This window comes from Condylura cristata, unplaced genomic scaffold (assembly GCF_000260355.1).
Source record: "Condylura cristata isolate star-nosed mole 26May11 unplaced genomic scaffold, ConCri1.0 scaffold00005, whole genome shotgun sequence".
In the NCBI taxonomy this organism is placed as follows: Eukaryota; Metazoa; Chordata; class Mammalia; order Eulipotyphla; family Talpidae; genus Condylura; species Condylura cristata.
The window spans coordinates 26,815,037-26,838,008 of record NW_004567106.1 but is presented as its reverse complement, the minus strand read 5'-3'; the positions used below and the strand labels follow the sequence as shown (position 1 = coordinate 26,838,008).

At 42.0% G+C, this 22,972-nt stretch overlaps 1 protein-coding gene and 1 long non-coding RNA gene across 3 annotated transcripts in view; one reads left to right on the top strand and one right to left on the bottom strand.

Moving 5' to 3' along the window:
* The window catches only part of LOC105853204, a 139,914-nt gene that overhangs the window by 90,270 nt on the left and 26,672 nt on the right, over nucleotides 1-22,972 (bottom strand). The gene's annotated exons all lie outside the window — the stretch shown is intronic.
* On the top strand, nucleotides 14,258-15,100 carry LOC101626387 (kinesin-like protein KIF22). Its single transcript, XM_012720722.1, has one exon. It carries the CDS (start codon nucleotides 14,310-14,312, stop codon nucleotides 15,012-15,014), a length of 705 nt encoding a protein of 234 aa, XP_012576176.1. The 5' UTR covers nucleotides 14,258-14,309; the 3' UTR covers nucleotides 15,015-15,100.

Here is a 22,972-nt window from a genome sequence, read left to right as displayed (position 1 = left end):
TTTTTCCCTGAAATTAAAGCCATAACTGACAATTCCTTAGGGAAATCATAACTGCCAGTTAATATGCTCCCCCGATGTTCAATAAAGAAACAGAACCACCCACCATCATGGAAGAAGTTTCAGGAAAACTGGTCTAACTTTAAGAGTTCAGGTATAAGAGCCCTCCCTCGTGGCACAGCAGGTTGGAGCACTGCATTGCGAAGCTAAGCTAAGCTAAACTAAGCTAAGCTAAGCTAAGCCGTGGCCACTTCAGTGCTAGTTTGATCCCCACATTAAAGGTTGTCCACATGGCTCAACAGATCTCTCCTGTCTTACCTGCTGCTCCTCTCAACAGTGTACTTATTCAATCTGCCTATTCTGCTCCCCACTCTCTTTCTGGTGAATCCTCTCACTGCCCCTGCACTTCTGGCCTTTACCCCAGTTCTGCATGCATAAATAAATAAAATCTTTAAAAAAAAAAAAAGAGTTCGGGTATAAAATGTCACCAGTGAGCTGTAGCAGCAAGGCTCGCACTGCTAAATGGTGCGCTCTCTGCTCGGGCCATCACATGGCCCACACAAGAACTTGTCAACAGCGCAACCTAGAATCTTCACACACAGAGCATTACTTACATGCTGCATGGTGTGTGACATCCTTTCACTTTTGGTTTCTCTTGAACAATAGAGCAAAATCTGCCATTGCGGGTCACAGGGAGTATGTGGTTGGGGCGAGAAGAGGCTGTCCCAGGGCACAGGGCCATGCTTGATGTCTCTCCAGGGCCTGGCAGGGGCAGGGGATGACTGGTGAGGCTGGCTCCTCTCTTGCCCTTGGGGCACAAAATCACAGGGCAAACCAGCAAGTCTTTCATTGATCCAACTACTGTTTATTCAACTGTGGGTTAGTCAGGTTGAAAGCTAAACTGAATAACAAAGAGCCCACGGAATACAGTGACTAAAGGCAGCACAAGTTTATATTGAACTCACAGAAAGGGATGGAAGAGACACGACCATATATGTTCATTTATGCCCAGGTTTTTTCCAGCCCATTGTTCTTTTAGCCTAAAGAATTATGTCCTTGTCTATATAATCAAACTGATCATGGGAACTGCCATTCTCCTGCCCCAGGAAGGTGAGTCCCAGTCTAAGACTGGAAGTTGGCTTCTGAGCAGAGGAGGCAGAAGTCAATAAACCTCACGATGCAAGTAATGACTTCAGTACCTGGCCACAAGGAAAGCTTGGGAATGAGGCATCTGGAGATGTGCAGCTTAAAGTCTACTACTACAGGAAAGAGGGCAGACTCTGTGGGCCAACTGGCAGTCTCTGCCAACAATACCAACTTTGGGCCTGACATCCTGACTGAGCAGTGAAGAAAGAACAGACCTAGGATGCTTTCTCCTTTGGAGTTTGCAGGCTGGTGGGGAAGAAAATAGATAAGTAAAGAAGTAATTATCAAACACAAAGGCAAAGGAAGAGAATGAGATGGAGCCGGGATAAAGACAAGAAAAGTGTGTTCTGGGCAGAGGAACCTAAAGCACAGTCCTGCAGAGACACAAGGTTGGGTGTGTCTGAGCCAGTGTGGAGAGTGAGAAAAGCCTGAGAGGGGTGAGAGGCAGGAGCAAGGGATGCAGAGCAGGATTCTCAGTGCTCCAAGCCCTGGTGGGGACTCTGGATACTTGACGTGCAATGAGAGGTGGGCTGCCTGACAGTAGTTATGTTTTTATAGACACCTGTAGCTGCTATGGGGAGCTGTCAAGGCAACCTACCCATTGTTCTGGGAAGGGGATTCTGGAGCCAAGATAGTGAATGTTTAAATCTTCGCACTGGAGTAATTTTTTTTTTATTATATTTATTTTTACATATTTTTGTGCATTTTTCCATCTCAATTGCAATCCCCTTGGGTTTCCCATCACCAAATCACCCATAGTCTTCACTGAAAAATAATTTTTAAAATGAAAAATGAACCCTCTGGTAGCCTCTTTGGTTCTGTAGAAGGCCTCCTGAGACCAGCACAAATAACAGTCTGAAGCCATGAATGAAAAGTGCAGAGATCGAAAGCAGCTCTGCTGGAGAGAGACACCGATGGCCTGGGGTCCTCATACTGGATTACAAGGTACTTGACTAACTTGAAAATACAGGTCAACCGAGAGCAAGACCTGGTTTCTCCTGAGAGTATATTGAAAGGTATGAAAAGTAGAGATACCATCTCTGGTTTTGTTTATATTTGTATGAAAAGTAATAACTATTTGTAACAGAAATGATGGGCAAATATGTGTAGCTTGTCTACAACTTTTTAAAATTTGTAACATGAAGATACCCATGATACCAAAATGCAAAGCTTTTTTTAGTTTACAAAGCCTTTCCCTACATTACTGTCTGGAGATACTTGATTGAAGTGAATTTCTAGAAAAGGTTCTTAAGAAGAAGATAAAAGCAACTGACTAAAACTGACATGTGGAAATGGAGCTATGTAACATATCCATGCATCATTATTATCATTAAAGTCTTTAAAAATAGTTGGTAGGTCCTGATGATTCAAGAGGCCTTGATTTCTTGAGTCCTGTCCTTGGTTTATAAAATGGTAACAACCTTGGATAATATTCTCCACATTTGTAAGTAAAATCTTAAAACTTTGGAGTTTTAGGGTTATTTCCAGTATTTCTTACGAGATTATATGTGCACACTATGTCTGTGTTAACTCAGATTTTAAATTGGTTGCAGTGTGAACTAATCATTTCAAGCATTAAAGCTTGGCCTTGGGATGAAATTAAAGGAGAAATATTTAGGCAGAATCATTGGAGAATTACCCTCAAAGTAAGATTGCTAAATCCATAAATATTTTTCCTAAGGGAAAAGCTAAAGTATCATCAGTTTCTAATGCTAAACATAAAAAAAAACTAGCTTATAGACCACAAAACAACCTGTGCAGAACATGAACTTACACTAGTGTTACTCATGTTTCCTATTATACTTAACAAAGAAATGTAAAATAGAAATCTGCATTAGAGGTTTGATTTTTCATCCACAATAGGTACCGATGACAGCTGCCTGGGTATTCCATGTCCCAAGTAACAACTCACAGCACAGTGGGTATTTCTAGAGAACTAAAGACACACACACACACACACACAATTGGTTGTGAGAGGAGTAGTGGTGCAGTGAAAGGAATGAAAACAAGCAAAAGCCAGAAGAAGATTCAATCACATCTTTGCCAGGGAGAACACCTGCCTCCCCACTATTCCCCCTCCCAGGCACCCACTCATTCATCAACAGCATTTAGTGAGCATCTAGATACTCAGCGCCAGGCACAGAGTTTGAACCTGAGACTATGGAAAGGAGTCACACATTGGTCCTTAACCGCAAGGAAACCATGGATTTGCTAAGAAATGGGCACAAGAATGAACAAACTGGAAAGACCTCTAAGAGAGGAAAATGCCAAGTGCTGAGAACCTAGAAGAGGAGGCGGTTCGTCCTGCTGCTGTTCTTGGGCAGGATTTCCAGAACGAGTTTAGCTAGCACCTAGACACGTTTGTGTGCTCTCCCCAAGCTATGACCAGGAGGCAGCAGGGGGTGCTGGGGAGAGCCACAAGAGACCAGGCACAAGAGAGGGGCTTGCCTGCCACACACCTAGGCACTGGCCTAATAGTGTAAACTGGATTCTGCAGTCAGATAGGACCCAAGACAGCTTTTACAAAGGGAAGGGGCACATCAGGTCTGGGTTTGGAAAGGTCAGTGACAGCAGCGTGAAGCTTAGTCACAGGCTTGATCTTGGGTACACCCTGAGGAGAAGACTTGTTTCAAGGAAGTTCTCATCAATGTGAGAGACCCCTGTGCTCTAGGTCAGCGCCTCCATTTGGTCTCCTACGAATCCATATGCTCACACACGCTGAGGGCCGGTGCCTGGTGCTGGTCCCTGGGTTCCATGATGTCTGGGATCTTAGCTGGGATAAAGGCAGAGCCTGGGCTGACTTTACTACCGGGGGCTGGACTCACCTGGTGCCTGGAATGAAAAACCAGGTTGCTCAATGCTTGTCATATCCTACAGCTGGGAAAGAGAACCTGCAAAAGGATTCCTTGCTCCTCCATATTAACCTTTTTTTATTTTATTTCTGACTGCATCATCTGGCTGTGACCTACCATAAAAAGGGCTCCAAGATGTGTCCTGTTCATCCCTATTCAGCTCAGCTTCCAACACTCACCCTGAAATGCAGCAGAAAGATACTTGGTGTTATCCAGAGACACTCTTCTCCCCTCTTGCCTTTTCTCAGACTGCTTCCTCCATCTGAAATACTCCATGTATTGGGCAATCTCCTACTTCCCTTTCATATTCAACCCTAATATGATCTGGCCTTTGAAACCTTTGTTGAGTCCCCGTGTTAGAGTTAATGCTCTCTTCTTCCTCTCTGCCCTACTACAAAAAAAAAATATTCTATTCTGTTCTACACCAAACACATTGCTGCAATTGACTGTCTTCATAGCCACCTCTCTCACTAGCCAGTGAGGTCTCAAAACCCTAGAAGGATAGAAAATGTGTTTTTCTCATTTATTGTCTTTCCAACTCTCAAACATTTTGGCACATTTGGACACCTGCACTTCTATATTTACTGCAGCACTATTTACAATAGCTAAGATATGGAAACAACCTACGTGCCCAAATGCAGATGAATGGATCAGAAGATGTGGTATAGATGCACCATGGAATAGTACTCACAGAACAAAAAAGATAAACTCATGCCATTCACAGCATCATGGGTGGAGCTAGAAGTGATTGGCTCCATGAAATAAATCAGAAGGAAAAAGAAAAATACCTCATGGTTTCACTTACAAGAGTAAGATAGGGGGACCAAACAAGGGATCAGATTGGGGGGGAGTAATAACAACAACAAAAAATTAACAGCCAACTATAAATCACAGACATTCTGCAGGGGAGGGAGAGGACAGGGATCAAAACAGGGAAGGGAAGAGTGCAAGTGGCTATGATGATGGAGCACAGGTGAATGGTGGTGGGACTTCTATGGGAACTATACCTGAAAGGAGAAAGTAAAAAAAAAAAAAAAAAAGATTCAGTTATCATCCTCCTAAAGAAAAAGTTCTGTGTTTGATGTATCCTTGAAGACACGTTAATATGCCACATTTCTCAGCAGCCCAGGAGTCTGTCCCAAACTCATGCCCTGCGCTGAGACTCACCAAACAAGAAGGAAATATGTGAGTCGTTAGAAATAGCAAAGGAGGCAGGTACTAAAAACTATGCATTTCATAAACAGTGAAATTTGCTATATTCTCATTAGTAGCTTCCTGTTAACACTGATTACTTTTTTTTTATTTAAATATATTTATTTATTTATTCATACAGAACTGGGGTACAGGCCAGAGATGCGGAGGGTGAGAGGATTCACCAGAGACAGAGCAGAAAGCAGAACAGGCAGATCTAGGACGTACACTGCTGAGGGGAGCAGCGGGAGGGTCAGGAGAGGTCTGCCACGCCATGTGGATCTCCTCCAGGGCAGGCGGGAATCGAACTCATGCGGAAGTGGCTTTAGCTTCTCAGTGCTGTGCTTTAACCCGCTGCGCCACCAGAGAGGGCCCAACACCGATTACTTTTAAAGTCCTCTTCAAGACCAATAAAGAGGTTTACTGTCCTGTGACATCCAAAAAGCTTCAATATTTAAAAACAATAATGAGGAATTTTCATATAGCCTTTGTATATAGGACAGTAAGATAGCTAACCATTACATATTTTAGTGTCAAGAGCCAAACACTACCCCCAACTTGGCTTTCTCGCTGGAAGGCTGACATCAGACTTGGCTGCCAGGTAGACTATCTGTGCTTACTACAGGAAAGCCATTCACAAGCAACCTATAAAATAAGAACACTAGCTAGACACAGAGTCATGGATATCACAAATAATGTGCTTTTTATGTACAAATACCCATACTCAGTCCATAGCTATTAAGTAATAAGAAGGATATACTACTTAGAATCAGAGTGCATTTAAGTTATACTGCAAGAGGATAATGATCCCATATAGGACCCGATTTATGCCAAAGCATCATAATACAGCAAATTACAAGGACAGTCAAATAATTTTCAAAACCAAAATTTCAAATTTATTTGCAGAGGCCAAAGTTCTGGTTACTTTTTGGAGATTTCAGGAGTGGAAGAATGTTTTTCCTGTCTTCTTTTTTGTCCTTTTTATGATGGTTATGTTTCCCCTTTTTGGGATAATTATTTTATCTTTTCTTTCTCTGATATGTTTGTTTCTTTCAATGTAAAGTATCCTCTTCAGTGGAAATGGATGAAAAGGATATTTTCTTATTTGGGGAGCACTCTGGAGTCCTTTCTAAGCTCTTTCTGTCTCCTGTGAGAGTCCCACTGGAGGCCAAGTGCTACTGAGAGCACAGCTGCAAGGTGGAACAGGGGTGCCCAACAGGCCTCTGACTGCATCAACAGGGGACGAGCTCTCACTGCATGAAGTTGCTGAGGTGCCAAGGTTGATGTTGCCCTCCTGCTTACTCTGGGTCCTACACCCAATAAACACCTATGAAAAACAATTTTTCTTCCAAGAGTTAACAATCTAGACTTGGTGAGAGACAGACAAATATCTCCCACATCAGATGTTAAACTTCAGGCTGCAAAGTTGGCAAAAGAATATAGATATCATTCCAATAGCCCCATAATAGGTGGGGGATGTTGAGGTGAAAAGATAGAATAAAAGGTAAATAGTGAAGGACCTCAGGGAAGGGCCTAAGAGAGAAAGTTCACTGGACAGTTGTAAATGCAGTGACCATGCATTGAAGGTGGCACACAAACTTCTTCTAACTTTGTAATTTAGTATAGATAAAAACACATAGAAAAATAGCAAGAAGCATGTATAGAGCCATTCTTCTGAAGCTCATCACCTGGCTAAACAATTAGTATCATTTCCCAATACAGTTTCTGCTACTCCACATGTCTCTTCCCTATAGTATCCTTAAAATGATCTAATTTTAAAAAGTCAAATATCCACAATTTGTCTCAAGTAGGTAAATAAATAGACATATTGATGACAGACAGAAATATATATCACAAGTATATATTAATATATGTATACACACACACATATATGTAGAGAGAGAGAGGGAGTTAGTTTGTTCAAATCAGGTCCCAACAAGTTCTAAACATTGTTCTTGTTGGTATGTCTTTAAAACCTGATTTCCATTAATTAAGACAGTTTACCCTCACACTCATTTTTAAACCCCATTAAAGTTACAAAGTAATGCATTTTTAAGGTGCTGCTTATGCTGCTGTCAATTAAAGGTAAAAGGAATCTTATAAACATCAGCTGAAATATCAACAGTTGCCTGGCCATGTTGGGTTTGCAGAGACAACAGAGCACAATGTCTTAGCAGACTGCACAAGGAAGCACATGTGATGTGTGGCCCAGGAGGACGGTGACACCTGAAACACAGACGGCCCTTCAGAAAGTCCCTAGCCAAAGCAGAGAGGCTACACACCACGTGTATCAGTGTTCTAAGCCATAAGGAGTCATGGAGGTCCCGGGCTGAGACTCAGAGAACCGTGGCGAAGGCAGCATTCTAGCAGCTAAATGGGAAGTGGTCTGTCTCCAGTCCTTCTCTGGGCTTCTCACCAAGAATAAGTGGCTTCTGTGAGGCAATAGCCTGGAAAGGTATCCAGTCGGAAATTCTGGAAGGGAACAACTGCCACCCGGGGTGTAAGCCCATGCTTTGGACAGATAATTGCGATTATCAACTGGGTGAGCGAGTGTGATGCAAAGGTCTCATGGCCAAATTCCAAACTTAGATTACCATTTACTTTTACTGCAGAATCAGAGAGGATTTTAGAATTTGAGACAGAAAGGCAAAGAGTAAGAGACTGTAGTCAGAGACACAGAGGACAAGAGTGAGGAAGCTTCCATCCACCCAGCCATTCATTCATGCACTCGCCCACCCGTCCATCCATCTACACAAAAGAAAGGCAAAGGCAGCGAGAAGGAGCCAGAGAAAGGGATCTGCAGAGAGCAGGCATGAGAAAGACTGCAAAGCACAGAGTGGAGGCAAACATAGTTGTATCGAGCCCAACAATTCTGAAGAACTCCATTCCAAAAACATTCCAGAAGAACCAACAGGTAGACTTCAGCCATGGCCTTCAGTTTTATGCAAAGAACATTGCCTAGACGGCCTTGCTGAGTTGCTGCATTCCCTGGGTGGGTATAAACACTGGCCTTTGTTCTGTTTTCCAGCTATGGGAAAACGAATGGGAGCCATCAACACACAGCAGATCAGATGTGGATTCCTGGTTTAAAAGGGGACTGAGTTCCCTGAAATCTCACCAAAGAGAAGGTGAAAAGGTCTAAAGAGAGTAGAAGGCTGCCGCCAGGCTGATGTACCAATTAAGTGATCTTGTTTGGAGCAACTTCGCATGGCAATGTGAACAGTGCATGTAAATGATCAAAAGCAACCAGAACCCTCTCCCATCGGTCACAAAGGCTGCGTAAGGCCGGTGCCTTTGAATGCTGTTTTAGTAGTGGTCTCATACAATACATCTTAAGGAACATTTATACTGTGTTCACTGTGCATTCAACTGTGGCCACTTCAAAGGTTTAGCCAAGTATTTTATGGCCATGGTAAAGGGCTCTTATTGATTTAAATTACAAGCTTGGCTCCCGTCAGCTCCACTTGAGGGCAAAAATGCAATAAAATATCCCACAGCACAAGAGACAGACATATCGCATTGAAAATCTTAAGAGATCCTTTCCACTATAATCACTCTCGATGATATTTATTTATATGGGCAAGGTTATCAGAGAGATTTGTCTACCATGTTTAGACTTTGGGGGTTTGTCTTGGTTTGGGCATTTGCTTTTTTAAGTCTCGTTCTGACAGGGTCCAAAGAAAGGTCATAAGTGCATTCCACAGCCCCAGCTTAGACGCCCTTCGCTCCCTGGCTACTGGCAGAGTGGCTTGTTCCAAGAACAGTGACACTGACATACTAGCCATCACAGCTGAGGGATTATGGTTTTCAGCCTTCCGATCATTTGCATATCCAGCAGGCCAAGCTTAGATGAATGAGAGGTGTCAAAGCATGAATGACAAGCCTATCAAGGCGATGGAAGGCTGTCCCAGGATTAACTGTCAGGGAGACAAACTCCATTCTGGAGACACAGACATGAACAAACTATTGGAAGACTCTGTAAAGCTGAGAGGGGGTCGAAGCTGTCAATATGAAATGCTGTCTATGCTACTCACTAAACCCTGTGATAATCAGCAAAAAGGAAGTCACCTTATGCAAAGAGAGGAGAAAACCACAGCAGCCTGATCTGCTCTGCTTCATTGCTGGTTCCTTTATAACAATTTGCCTGAAACAGACCCAAGATGGAGCTAACCCCTAGACATACACAGAAAATAGCAAATGACTATTATGTATCTGACATTTGAAATAACATGTTTCTGGAGGGTTGGCATTACAAGAGTCATTTCACTTCAAAATGTTATTCCTAATGTAATTTTTTAAAATTCATAAGAGGTACTTGCTAGAATTCAGCATAGCACTAAAGTCACTCAAAAGACAGAGGTCAAATTCATTTCATTTCTTTTATGTTTTCTTCTCTCTGCTAGATGAAATAAATGATTAAGCCTAGAACACTTGGCAGTTCAGCGAATGTGCTCCGTGGCACCATTACAAGATCGATTTTCTCAATACAGGAGTCTTTCTAGGGTGCACATTGCTTAGCTGACATCTGTCGCCGTTGTCATGGCAGCGCTCTCTGCAGCATAGTGAGAGGTCAGGCCTGACAGGCAAGGCCTCGCCAGCTCTACCCCAGTCACTTCAAGGTTAACAGCCAATGGACCAAAGAAATAGGCAATTATAGTACAGTCAATTCCGGTTAAGGAAATATCTGAGAAGTAAATATGTCTGATAAGTGAATGGAAATGAAACAGCCAATGCTATTGATGCAATCCCATAATATCAATATCATTTTGTGGTGGCGTTTGGTTGTTCCTTGTAAAATTCCCACATTCAAAGAAATCTCAGAGAGGAGATAAACAAAACTCATCACACAGCTCTCCTTGAATAACAGAATTCTCACAGACAAACAGATGAGCAGTGGAAAAGAAAAGCTTCTTCAAGGAAAAAGTACAAAGAAGCTTCCTTGGGACTCCATCCCCTGTTGGATATTCCAGCGTATCCAGCCTAAAGGAGATTCCTGGCATTTTAAAGGAAGTTGACTTTAAAGGAATATTTTTCATTGCTCCCTCAACTTATTAAATGTATTAGTTATCAGGACAAAAGTCTTTCCTACACTTTCAACAACCCTGGAAAAGAGAGAGTTTCAAGCTATCAACATATTGGGATTAACAATTTCCAACAACATACACTTCAAATAAAGCCTAACTTTTGATAGACAGGGAAGATATGATTTTAACAGACAGTCTTTGAATAAAATTAGAAAAATGACAAGTGGAACTAAAATATAAAGATTTTCAATTACAAGTTGCATACCCCAGGAATTCAGTGACTGTCAACCTCCATAGGTTGTAATACTTGAAATTCATTAGTTTATATGTTCATATTAGCTACTCCTGATTAAATAGTACAGTTGGTATAAAAAGATCTTTAGATTTTCATCAGATACCCAAAAGAACATTCCTTCCACCAAAAGAAGGCATTCCTTCCACTGTAAGATTTTATTATTCACAAAAAAGCGTGGGAAATTAAGGATATATATATGGACAAACACACACACAGTCACCATGGTTATTCATCTCAGATTCTATCGAAATGTTTTTAGCTATGATCAGTACATTCTACACTGGAATATTTGGTCCATCCTTGGGCACATCAAGAGGTAGAATTTTTTCAAACAGTGGTCATGTCACACTTGCCAACTTGTGTTCTCACTAATAAACTGAGGTCATGTTTATCTGCCTCTTGCTTCATGAGTGGAAAGCTGATTTGGTACCTAAACCAGTGAACTGCTGTTGCCTTCAGTGTCATGGTCTCTTGACTTCATTTGAAAATTCAGCATTGCTTGGGGCCCTCCCTGGTGGCTTAGCAGGTAAAGGCGCAGCACCATGAAGCTCACTGCAGCTGCTTCACAGCAAGTACAACCCCCAGACAGGGAGCTGACCCACATGGCACAGCAGACCTCTCCTGACCCGCCTGCTGCTCCCCTCAGCAGTCTGCCTGTTCTGCTCCCGACATTGTCTCTGGTGAATCCTCTCACTGCCCCTGCATCTCTGGCCTGTACCTCATTTCTGTATGCATAAGTAAACGAATCTTTTTAAAAAAGAAAGAAAATTTAACATTGTTTTAAAGGAGTGATGTGTGGATGCAACAAAGACTAACCCACTTAAATTAGCTTAAGTGCCCAGGGTTTTATTGGCAAGATACAACAGGCCATCCTGAAAAGCACAGGAAACAAATTACATGCAGGTCAAATAAGAACTAGAAGTGGCATTGGAAAGCCAGGAGCTAGGTTTATTCTCTCTACCTGCATTTCATCTCTGCCATGCTTTTCTTTCTCTTTCTGTACCTGTCTTTCAAACATATTCCTCTGCTTTTGACACAGCTACACATGGGATGACCTTTCAGTTCTCACAACAGTCTATCTTACTGATTTTGATTCTACATTCCCTTAAGAGAGAGTCTGACCAGCTGAGCATGGGCAACAGATTAGTTTTCCCATAGTCATATACACTGTTGGACTCAACCAATTTGGGGAGTAATTAGCAGGGTTATTCCATTTAAAATGAGTCCTGTGTTCACCCCCTCAGCAAGAGCAAGGTACACACTCAAAACTTGTCCACTATGCCTTCTGCAAGATCAAAGATGACACATAAATTGAAAATGCCCCCTACACCCAAAAAAGTCAGCAATGAGCAAGCATTCTAAACAACAAGACTGCTGCAATGGTTAGTCAACAATATAACAATGCATTTGGGTTAACTGATGCATTGTCAGAGTCATCCCCAAAGGCATAAAATGATAGCACCTTAAAAAAAAAATGCCGTTGGCTCTCCCTGGTGGCTCAGCGGGTTAAAGCACAGCACTAAGAAGCTTAAGCCACTTTCACATGAGTTCCATTACCTCCTGCCCCGGAGGTGACCACATGGTGAGGCAGACCTCTCCTGACCCACCCACTGCTCCCTTCAGCAGTGTACTTTGAAGATCTGCCTGTTCTGCTCCCCACTCTGTCTCTGGTGAATCTTCTCACAGCCCCTGCACCTCTTGCCTGTATCCCAGTTCTGTATGCACAAATAAAAAAAAATCTTAAAAAAAAGTCCAAATTCCTTACTTAATACAGAAAACACACCCTTAAGCTTTGGTCTGCGCAAAGAACTTTGCGAGCTCAGTGTCCTATGTCCCGCCGGAGCCAGCGTCTGCCCTGCACTTCAGCTAACCTGAACTGTCCTTTGCTAAGTCCCAGCCTTTCCTTCTCTCTGGACTCCCTCTGGACAGTTTCCATTCCATCTTCTCCCTGGGTCACACTATAATTAAATATAACTAACACATAGAGGCTCTCAAAGAATAACCAAGAAATAATGAATGGCCCCTGGAAGGGGATATTTTCTCAAGCAGATAGTTTAAGTGGACACTTGATGTCATTTGTTAAGAGAAAGCACACAGGGCCTGCCCTTGAGAGCCAGCTCAGATGCCAGCTCTCTCATAAAACCTTCCCTTGACTATCCCAATGAAAAATCAATAATCCCTCCTCAGTGCAAGCATTTATTGTCTCTATCACTGTTTTCCAAATATAAGAACTTGTAGGTCCTTGAAATTACATGCCCACAGACCTCAGCATGAGAAACAACATGTTAAAAAATTAAATGGTATCAGTACAGGGGCCATTTGAGTCATGTTGAGTCACAGACTGGGAAGAGAGCTGAAATTATAAGGCAATACTGTTATTAGATTGATCTCCAAATGATCCAGAATATTCTTCTACTAATATTTACATGATCATTAAAATAAAAATATAGGCCTTCCCTGGTGGCGCAGTGGGTTAAAGCACAGCACTAAGAAGTCAAAGCCACTTCCGCATGAGTTCTATCCCCGCCTGCCCCGGAGGTGACCACATGGCGTGGCAGACCTCTCCTGACCCGCCCGCTGCTCCCTTCAGCAGTGTACTTCGTCGATCTGCCTGTTCTGCTCCCCACTCTGTCTCCGGTGAATCCTCTCACCCTCCGCATCTCTGGCCTGTACCCCAGTTCTGTCTGAATAAATAAATCTTTAAATATATATATATATAAATCAACAGTACCATCGTTAAATCTCAGCTTTAAAAATTGTTCAGGACCTATGTAGTCTGAAACACCCCTAAAAACTCTCCTTCCAAATTACATGGCGTGAACCAGATACAACCTACACCATTTGATTCAACTATGCAGCTCTAAAAAAGTAAATAAATAACTAAAAACAATCATGTAGACTGCCATATTCTAGTCCTTCTATTTACATCTGGTCAAAGCCATAAATTCCAGGCTTGTTTTGTATGATAGCTTTCAAACCTGTTCTCCTATAAACCTAGTCAAAATGCTGGTCCTGGTCTTTTACAGACACTGGAATTCTAGACACAACATCTGAACAGAAACACCTATCATTTGCTAAAATAGGAGTAAGATAGCTGATTTATATCTTCAAAAGTTGTTAAAAAAAATGCACCATAGAGTATTTACTTTAGAGAATTTTATGGTCCAAACTGAGAACTACTATGGCAGAAATAAAGGGGACCTTTTGTATACTTTTAACTTGTTTTCTTAGTTGTTTTTTTTTTTTCAGGTTTGGGTTGTGGCTATTTTTTTTTTTTAATCCTTTATCCAAGATATAAGAGGCAAAGAACTGTTCAAGACATCTAAGAATACATGTATCACAAAGTCTATTGAAGGAAACATGTAATTAGTAACATGGAATAAGTTCTACAAATGAGGTATATGTTAAAGAATATAAAAAAATAACAAAATTATTAACACTCACTGGAGCATTTCAGGAAAAACTCATAGAAAATAATTTTTTTGGTATTATATTGATTAAATATTCTTCATAACCAATCACTCCCAGATATAGCAGCCTAAAACAAGTATTCTGTTTGTCTCACAGTTTTCTGAGTCATAATTGTCAAGGTTTCTCATGAGCTTGTGATCAACATCACTCACAGAGCTTTTAGCAGGAGACCTCAGTTCCTCTCAGTGAGCTTCTCTATGGGGCCAATCGAACATTCTCCTGTAATGTCAGCTGGTTTACCCAGGAATGAGTGAAACTGAAGTGAGAGCAACAGTCCCAGCAGCAACAGTCTCAGCTTCCCAGAAACTCAGTCCCCTACAGAAGCTAAGCAGCATGGACCCGGTCATGCTGGAGCGCCTCATGAGTTTGGACCGTCTGTTAGGCTCCCACGGGAATCAGGGAACCCCTCTGCTGAACACCCCCAAGCGTGAATGGATGGTACTCATGAAGACAATGGAGGAGAAAGATTTGGAGATTCAGAGGCTTAAGATGAAGCAAAAAGAACTGGAAGCCAAGGTGCTGGCCCAGGAGGCTGCGGACCCAAAGGGAAAAGAGAATTGCTCCCCCACAAAGCTCCAGCCCCTTGCCCGCCGCACAGTCACAGTGGCTAAACCTCTCAAAAAGGCTGTAGTGATGCCCCTACAACTGATTCAGGAGCAGGCACCATCCCCAAATGCGGAGATCCACATCCTGAAGAAGAGAGGCCGAAAGAGAAAGCTGGAATCCCTGGATGCCTCAGAGTCAGAAGAGAAGACTGAGGATTGCTGGGAGTTGCAGATTAGCCCGGAACTACTGGCCCACGGGCGTAAAAAGATATTAGATCTGCTGAACGAAGGCACAGCCCGGGATCTGCGCAGCCTGCAGCACATTGGCCAGAAGAAGGCCCAGCTCATCGTGGGCTGGAGGGAGCTTCACGGCCCTTTCAGCCAGGTGGAGGATCTGGAACGCGTGGAAGGCATATCCGGGAAACAGATGGAGTCGTTCCTGAAGGCGAACATCCTGGGTCTAGCTGCCGGCCAGCGCTGCGGCCCATCCTGACTGACGGCACCGTCTTACTCTGCCTTAAGAAAAATATTTTTTCTTTTAAATCTTTGTATAACCGCGTGTTGTAAATATAGACTTATAACTCCGGAAAAAAAAAAAAAGTCAGAAACAGAGAGAGACAGACAGAGAGAAAGAGACAGAGAGAGAGACAGAAAGACTGAGATCCAAATCTCAAAAACACACATCATCACTTCCTATATATTCTTCCATTTGAAGTTACTAAGCACTGCCCACATTTAAAGGAAAGGCAATTAGGCTTGTATTTTGAAAGAAGAAGCATCCAGAAACTCATCGTTGCACTGTTAAGTCATGAGTAGTGGAGAATGAACAGGAGCGCTCTACAAAGAGGCTGAGAGGGTACCGTGGACAGGAGGTACAATACGCCCAGGTATGGGAGATCAGGCCTTCTAGAAAGAGCAGGGAGTTCATTGGAGGTGCTCAAACTTACCTCAGCCTTTCAATTGGACAAAATATTACAAAGAAGTCCCAAGATGTAAACAGTAAAACTAGCTCTATCATGGTTGAATAGGTAACAGAGGGAGACAGGGAATTTCCCTGCAAAGCAGCCTGTATTCAAACTCCTAAAGGCCCCAGAATTTCAGAGTTGTTTGGAAACCATACCATATACAATTGCTGCTAGTGCTGGATCTACAGGTACCAGGCAATAATCTTTGAATTATCAGATAACTAATTGTGTTCTATCGTGAGGTATAACCAAACCAAAATATATACAAAATTCTAATTAAAAAGAAAGTAATGATCTGTTGCAATGCAAACAACCCACTCTTTAATAGTAGGTTGTAGTCCAAGAGTTCACTTACAAAGGGTTCTTAATAACTCAGTGTATCAACTATTGCCACAAAGATGCCGTGTAACCAACCATCCCAAAGCTCAGTGACCTGAAACAACTATGATCTAGTCTCACATACCTACAGGTTGGTTGTTTTATAGATCAGCTAACTGGAGCTGGCACTTGCCTCTGTGGCTCTGTTTCAAGTTGTTAAAGGGGTAGCAGTTACCCATGGGAAGTTCATTTGTTAGAGAAAGCAGAAATGCAAAAGGCAAGCAGAATATGCTCTCATCCACATGTGGTCAGCCTAAACAAATTCATAGACAAGTGTAAAGGCAAAGGCTAGGGAAATACACTGAGACCACATACACCTAAAACAAGAGGGTGAAAAAAACGGTCTCTCAATTAGCACATTCTGAATGCATTTTTCCATAAAAGCAGAAACTTGTATTGTAGTTACCAGATTCACTCAGCAAAATCAATTTAATTTCTTTTAGAAATAATAGCTGGTCTAGGGTGCAGCCCCATTTTTAAATAAGCCAAGTTTATAGGGTGCAGCTCTATAGGGTGCAGCCCCATTTTTAAATAAGCCAAGTTTATCTTCCAAGCCCTCTTTCTTCACCCCTTTCCCAATAATTTCACATGGGGACCTCCCTGGTGGCATAGGGGTTAAGTCTCAGGGTTATCCCAACCATGGCCTAAGTTCAATCCCCAGTCAGGGAGCTGACACATGGCACAGCAGACCTCTCTTGTCTTGCCTGCTGCTCCCCTAAGCAGTGTACTTCATCAATCTGCCTGTTCTGTTCCCCAATCTGTCCCTGGTGAATCTTCTTGTCTTCCTGAACCACCCCCCCCCCTGGCACCTATACCCCTATTCCATTGCCTATATCCCAATTCTGGTATGCATAAATAAATACATCTTTAGATTTATTTCCCCACATGCTCTGCCTCTTCATGGCTTCCGTAAACCCCTAAGCTCTATGCCTTATTCTTCACTCACTTCCTTCCTAATTATTTTTTTTAACTTTTTTTAAAGATGTATTTATTTATGCATACAGAACAGGAGTACAAACCAGAGGTACAGGGGCTGTGAGAGGATTCACTAGAGACAGAGTGGGGAGCAGAACAGGCAGCACTATTATTTCTAAAAGAAATTAAATTGATTTTGCTGAGCTAATCTGGTCTGCTGCACCATGTGGGTTACCTCCAGGGCCAGGGATTGAGCCCGCACTGAAGCAGCTGTGGCTAGCTTGCAGCGCTGCATCCCAACCTGTTGTGCCTCCAGGGAGGGCCTCCTTCCTAATTATTTTAACCCCAAAATTCAGATCCTTCAATGTCAATCCTTCCAATGACTGACAAAATGAAAACCACCTGATTAAGACAATTCACATTCACATATGAAAGACACAGTCCTTCTTACACTCCCTCCCTTTGAAAGGGCCTGTCCCATAGTCCACATATGCTCCCAATGGTGAGATTCAAGTCAACAATACATTGATAAAGGTCAAAGAGTCTGGGGATCTTTTCAGAAAAGAGAAATATGTCTTAGATAAATCTGCTACCTATTTTTTTTTTCAGATACTCTTATTTTGTAAAAAGGGTGTCATTAAAACATGTGGAGCAAGTTGTATTCACTTTATTAGTCTCAACTCCAATATTTTTCCTCTCTATGCAGCTGCAGGGAATTGAACACACCAGAAGATAGATGCTGTTGTTATGATTTACATCTCATTATAGGACCAGTGTTTTTTTTTCCCACTTTGGAATTTACTCTGTAGGCCAAATCTTTCAAGATTTTTTTTTTCTTTCAACATTAAAAATGACATATTTCAGCATGAAATATGCCTAGTTTGATTCAGGAAGAGCTTAATGATTTTGCCCTTGCACCGGGTTTTCATACGAACATCCCTATTTTAAACAAACAAATAAGGAAAGAAATTATCTTGCGAATACTGCTATTAATCATCTTTGAAAATGTGTTTACTTTTAAAGACTGATCATAAAGATTTCAAATATTAAATTTTGGTAATAGCACTTTACTACACTATTCAAATGTCTAGGTATAAATGAAGGAAAGTGGGAAGTTGAGGGTTGAAGTTCCCATGTAACTGACTAGTCTGAAAATTTGAACCAAAAAATACAGCTTTATTGATCCTGAAGTATGAATTTATGTATGGTTCTTCATTTCTGCTGATGTTTTCATGACAAAAAAAATAGCAATGCCTATATATGTCTGATGACAGCATTCTTATGTCATATTTTAGCCATTTTGTGCAGCCCTTGAGTCATCAATATCCTCTCCCATCACTGTGCCACACAAACCATAGTGCTGTCATCAAGCTATCACTAGAAATAATTATTTCTTCTACTCCAGTTAATAGCAAGCAACCACAGCACTAACTTTGGGTAGGTTATGTAAGCTGGGATGTGTTTTGATTTAAGAATTCCTGCTCACTATTTTTTCCCATCTTAGCCAAGATGACTATATATACTTGATGCTGAGCAAGAAAGAGTATTTTTCTCTTGCTTCTTAGCAATTAAATTCTAATGAGGCTTAACTATATCAAAACTTGCAGTAAGAACTATGAAAAGGAGGCATGTAGTAAGTATATTGGAATGGTTTTACCCCTTCCATGGCACAGTAGCTAACCACTCATCAGGCATGGAGTTGCCATTATTAATAACACATTTAGAGTGAACTCATAGGTTAATATTTAAAATGAGACAAGGGGTTCAGAGCAATGGTTCAAATTCCAGATCCAGGGAGCCTCCCTGGTGGTGCAGGGGTTGTTTCAACACTATCAAGCTATCGCCAGCTACCAGCCAGGGAGTGACCCACTGGCATAGCAGACCTCTCCTGTCTCGCCCGCTGCTCCCCTCAGCAGTGTTTTTCAGTCAATTTGCTTGTCTGTTCTCCACTCAGCCTCTGGTGAATCCTCTCACCCCCACCTACACCCCCCACCCACGTATCTCTGTCCTACACCCCAGTTCTAAGATGCATAAATAAATAAAAATAAATCTTCAAAACAAAACAAATTTCAGATCCTGTATTTACCAGCCATAACCTGGGCAAGTTAATTAACTTCTCTGTATCTCAGCATCTATACTTACAGGTGAACAACAGCACATATCCCTCGGAATACTTGTAAAGTTTGAATGATAGTACCTGACTCACAGTAAGCACTACGTCAGGATTTGTTGTGCTCATCAGCTTCACCACGGACATGACTATCTATAGATTCCTGTTAGATAGCCAGTCTTTCTGCTTGTACTAGATATTTGAGAGCAACTCTGTCCACACACAGCCCATTAGAATCCTTGAGTTCCTCTTAAGCATTGCTGTTAAAACTGTAGCTTAGACAACCACTAAATAGAATCTAATAAAGTTGAAGATGCTCATGCCCTATAAGCTAGTGATGCTTGTCTCAGGAAATGGAGAAGCTTAGACCTGAGCACTGAGACTAGATTGGATTAGAATATTCATGGCAATGAGGTTTGTAATAACAAAAAAATGGAAACATACAGATTGTCATCAACAAGAGAATGGCTAAATAAGCCTTAGAGTATTCATGCAATAGAATAACAAGCAGTAGTGAATATGAATCAAGTGTGTTACTTGTATCCACTTGAATAAACCTCACAAAATACAATATTGAATAAAAAAGCACTTCACAGAACATGTCAGTATGATTCACTTACACAGAGTTCCAACACATTGAAAGCTTGTCTTTAAAAAGCAGAAGAATGGTAGGTACAAAATTATGAGCGTGGTTAACTCCAGAGGTAAGAAGCACGCCCCTGGAGTCTCAGCGGTAACGATAATGCATTTCTTAATTTGGCTGGGTCAATACATGGACATCCATTTTATTGCAAAGTTTTGTAATGCATATATATTACGAATTTGCAAGTATTTTTTAACATTATATTCAAAAGTTCTTCAATGAGAAAAATAAATGAAACGACGACTTTGCATCGAGTCCCAGGGGCCACCCAGGCCCCCATTCTCTTCCACGTGCCAGGCTGCAGGTCTTTCTCTTCAGGGATGAGCAGTAGGGTCTGGCTGGAGGACACTACAGGTCTAAGGACATTTTGTTTGTTTGTTTCTTTGTTTAAGATTTTATTTATTTATGCATACAAAACTGGATGTAGGGACGGTGAGCGGATTCGCCAGAGACAGAGTAGAAAGCAGAACAGACAGATCAACGAAGTACACCGCTGAGGAGAGCAGCCAGAGAGACATGAGAGGTCTGCCACGCCATGTGCTCACCTCCAGAGCTGGCTGAAGATCGAACTCACTGAAGCAGCTGCGGCTCACTTGCAGTGCTGTGCTTTAACCCGCTGCACCACCAGGAAGGGCCTTGTTTGTTTTCTTAATGTAAGAGGACAACAGCAAGTCAAAATGCCATATCTCCTCATAAACACTATTCCACTTACCATCTCATAAAGTAGAAGGTGGGCTTACTTTCCTTATCTCACAAAGAAAAAAAAAGAGAAGCATAGAGAAGCCACAGTCCTACAGGCCAGCTGTTTCTACCCTGATGATGCGTGAGCATCCGTGTATTCTGCTTCCTTCAGGAGGATTCTATTCTTTTATCCTCAAGGTTCTCCTCACAAGCTACATTTGCCTCTGTAAATTGTGCAGAGGTCCTTTTGGAAGTTAGAGAGCTACAAATCTTCAATTTAAAAAAAGAATGAGGGAATGGCACCTCTGGGATTAAAACACAACTCTCCTGATTACAGGTTCCGTCACTGAACATCCTCTAAATGGGATTTAAATCCATACTCAGTGTTCATTATGCACCGACATGCAAGATTCGAGAGAGCTGGGAGAGAGAATTGAACCACTGAAAGCTCGTTCAGCACTCACTGGCAGTAATGGAATTAGTCCTCCACCAAGGCCACAAACACCAGTCCGGCCCTTCCCTACAGCCATCCAGCACTTCTCTTTGCATTACCTATTTTTTCCCTGAGACTTGGGGGTGGGAAAAAGAGGAAGAAAAGGAAGTGATTTTTCTCCTTAATAGGTTTGCTCTTCTCACTCTGGGTTGAATCAATGTGAGTGGGGTTGAACTAGCTCCTTTACACCCCCTCCTCTCCAAGCTGCTTCCTTCACTGTAAATAATTCAAACAAAATAAAACAATCATGGGCTGGTAATGACCACACTTCCGCCCCCAAAATGCTGCAATGCTGTCCCCCTGGACATTGTGGGAGGCTGCCATCGGGCCTGCCCCCTGCAAGGTGAAGCTGGGAAGTAAGTGGCATCTGAAGGGAAAGGTTGAGGGCAGTTGGTTGCTACGCCTGAGCAGAAGGCCTAGAAATGCCATGGCCATGCATTGGTAGAAATGGTTGGCATCCTGCAAGGGCCTGGAAGCATCATAAATTTAACATGGCTGCTCTAACCAAACCAAATTCTCTTTGTTTCATCACATTTCCATATAAGAAGGAAGCTTTGATGAGAGGCTCCAAGACACCCTCTCACTCAAAAAAGTATGCCTTTTCGGGCCCTCCCTGGTGGTGCAGTTGTTTAAAGCACAGCACTATGAAGTTACCGCAGCCACTGCAGAGGTGAGTTCGATCTTGGTCAGGGAGCTGACCGACATGGTGTGGCAGACTTCTGATCACTGCTGTTTCCCTCAGCAGTGTATTTCAGTGCATCTGCCTGTTCTGTTCCCCACTCTTTCTCTGATGAATCCTCTCACTCACCGCACCTCTGGCCTGTACCCTAGTTCTGTATGGATAAATAAATCTTTTAAAAAAAAATGTATACCTTTCTCCCAGCACTGCCTCTTAATATAGTTTCTACTTACTAGGTTTATTTCTTCACATAAATATCTTGTTTACCTGTTTGGGTCTCAACAATAAGAATCTTTAGGAGAGAGGCAAGTGGTTGTTTTGCTTGAGAACAGCAATAACTCCAACAGAGATGGCACCAGTTACAATATGAAAGCGAATATGCTCAACCTATAGAACAAAATAGTAACAGCTCAAAAGAAAAAGGTTCTCCTAGTCAAAGTAGATATATAAACAGTGTGAGGAAAGTGGTGTATGGTGGGAACATCTCATTTGAATCCAGTTATTTAAAAGGAAAAAAAAAACCTTGCTTAATAATATTTCTCTGTAAAAAAAAAATTTCTTCAGGCTCATCATCTTCATGGAAAAGTAAAGAACTAAACGACAACTTTGAAAATAGCATAGACGGGACAGTTATGCTCCCAATTTGAGACAGATATTTAGCATGTGGAAGCTGGACAAAAATGACTGAGCTCATAAACAGGTACACAAAGTCCTGGCTTTCACTCAAACTTTTGATGTTGGTGGGGAAAGCCTTGAAAAGCGAAAGGAAATGGTCTACGAAGCCTGGAGTTCTCCAAGCTACTCTGCAGAATGGACCTAGAACGGAACCTCTTTGCTCCGATGTTTTTCTCAGGACCAACTGTGACAGAGGCTCCCACACTCTAATCTGACCTGTCCAGCATGGTCAGTAGCCACTAGCCACAAAGGACATTCACACTTAGAAACACTAATTTTAAATAAAATTTAAAAAATTTAGCTCCTCAGCCACACTGACTCTTATCAAGAGTTCCGAGGTCACATGGGCTGTACTAGACAGCACAGATGTAGAACATTTCCACCATCAAAAGTTTTATTAAAATGGTTCTGATGTCAATGTGCTGTAAAAGGTTGGTAGAAACACTGACCACATGGGGGAGGCTTTCAAAAGGGGATGATGAGAATCTCCAGCCCTAAGTTACTTATTATGTATTTGGTGCAACAATTTAAATAAATAAGCATCTACAGGAAGTAGGTGCCACATTCCGTGTTTCAAAAATCTTGTTTCTATCCTAATGAACCTTGAGATACAATAGCAGGATATTTCTAAATGCTCAGAAAGGGTATCCAACATGTTGGTTCATTTTTCTCTTCTATTTGATGTTGTTAGCTGCTAACACAGGGAAATTTTCGGAGAGGAAAAAACACATTCTGTTTAAAACCTATTCTTTCCCTATTCTAAAAAGAAAGGAACTGTGGTTGCAATAATAATAGAAAAGGTTGCATTAAAATATTTCAAAGGCCCTCCCTGGTGACACAGTGGGTTAAAGCACAACACTAAGAAGCTTAAGCCACTTCCGCATGAGTTCCAGCCCTGCCTGCCCCGGAGGT

Bases quoted from the DNA above. Each gene is read 5' to 3' on its own strand.
- LOC101626387 (XM_012720722.1), top strand. From the start codon at position 14,310: ATGGACCCGGTCATGCTGGAGCGCCTCATGAGTTTGGACCGTCTGTTA.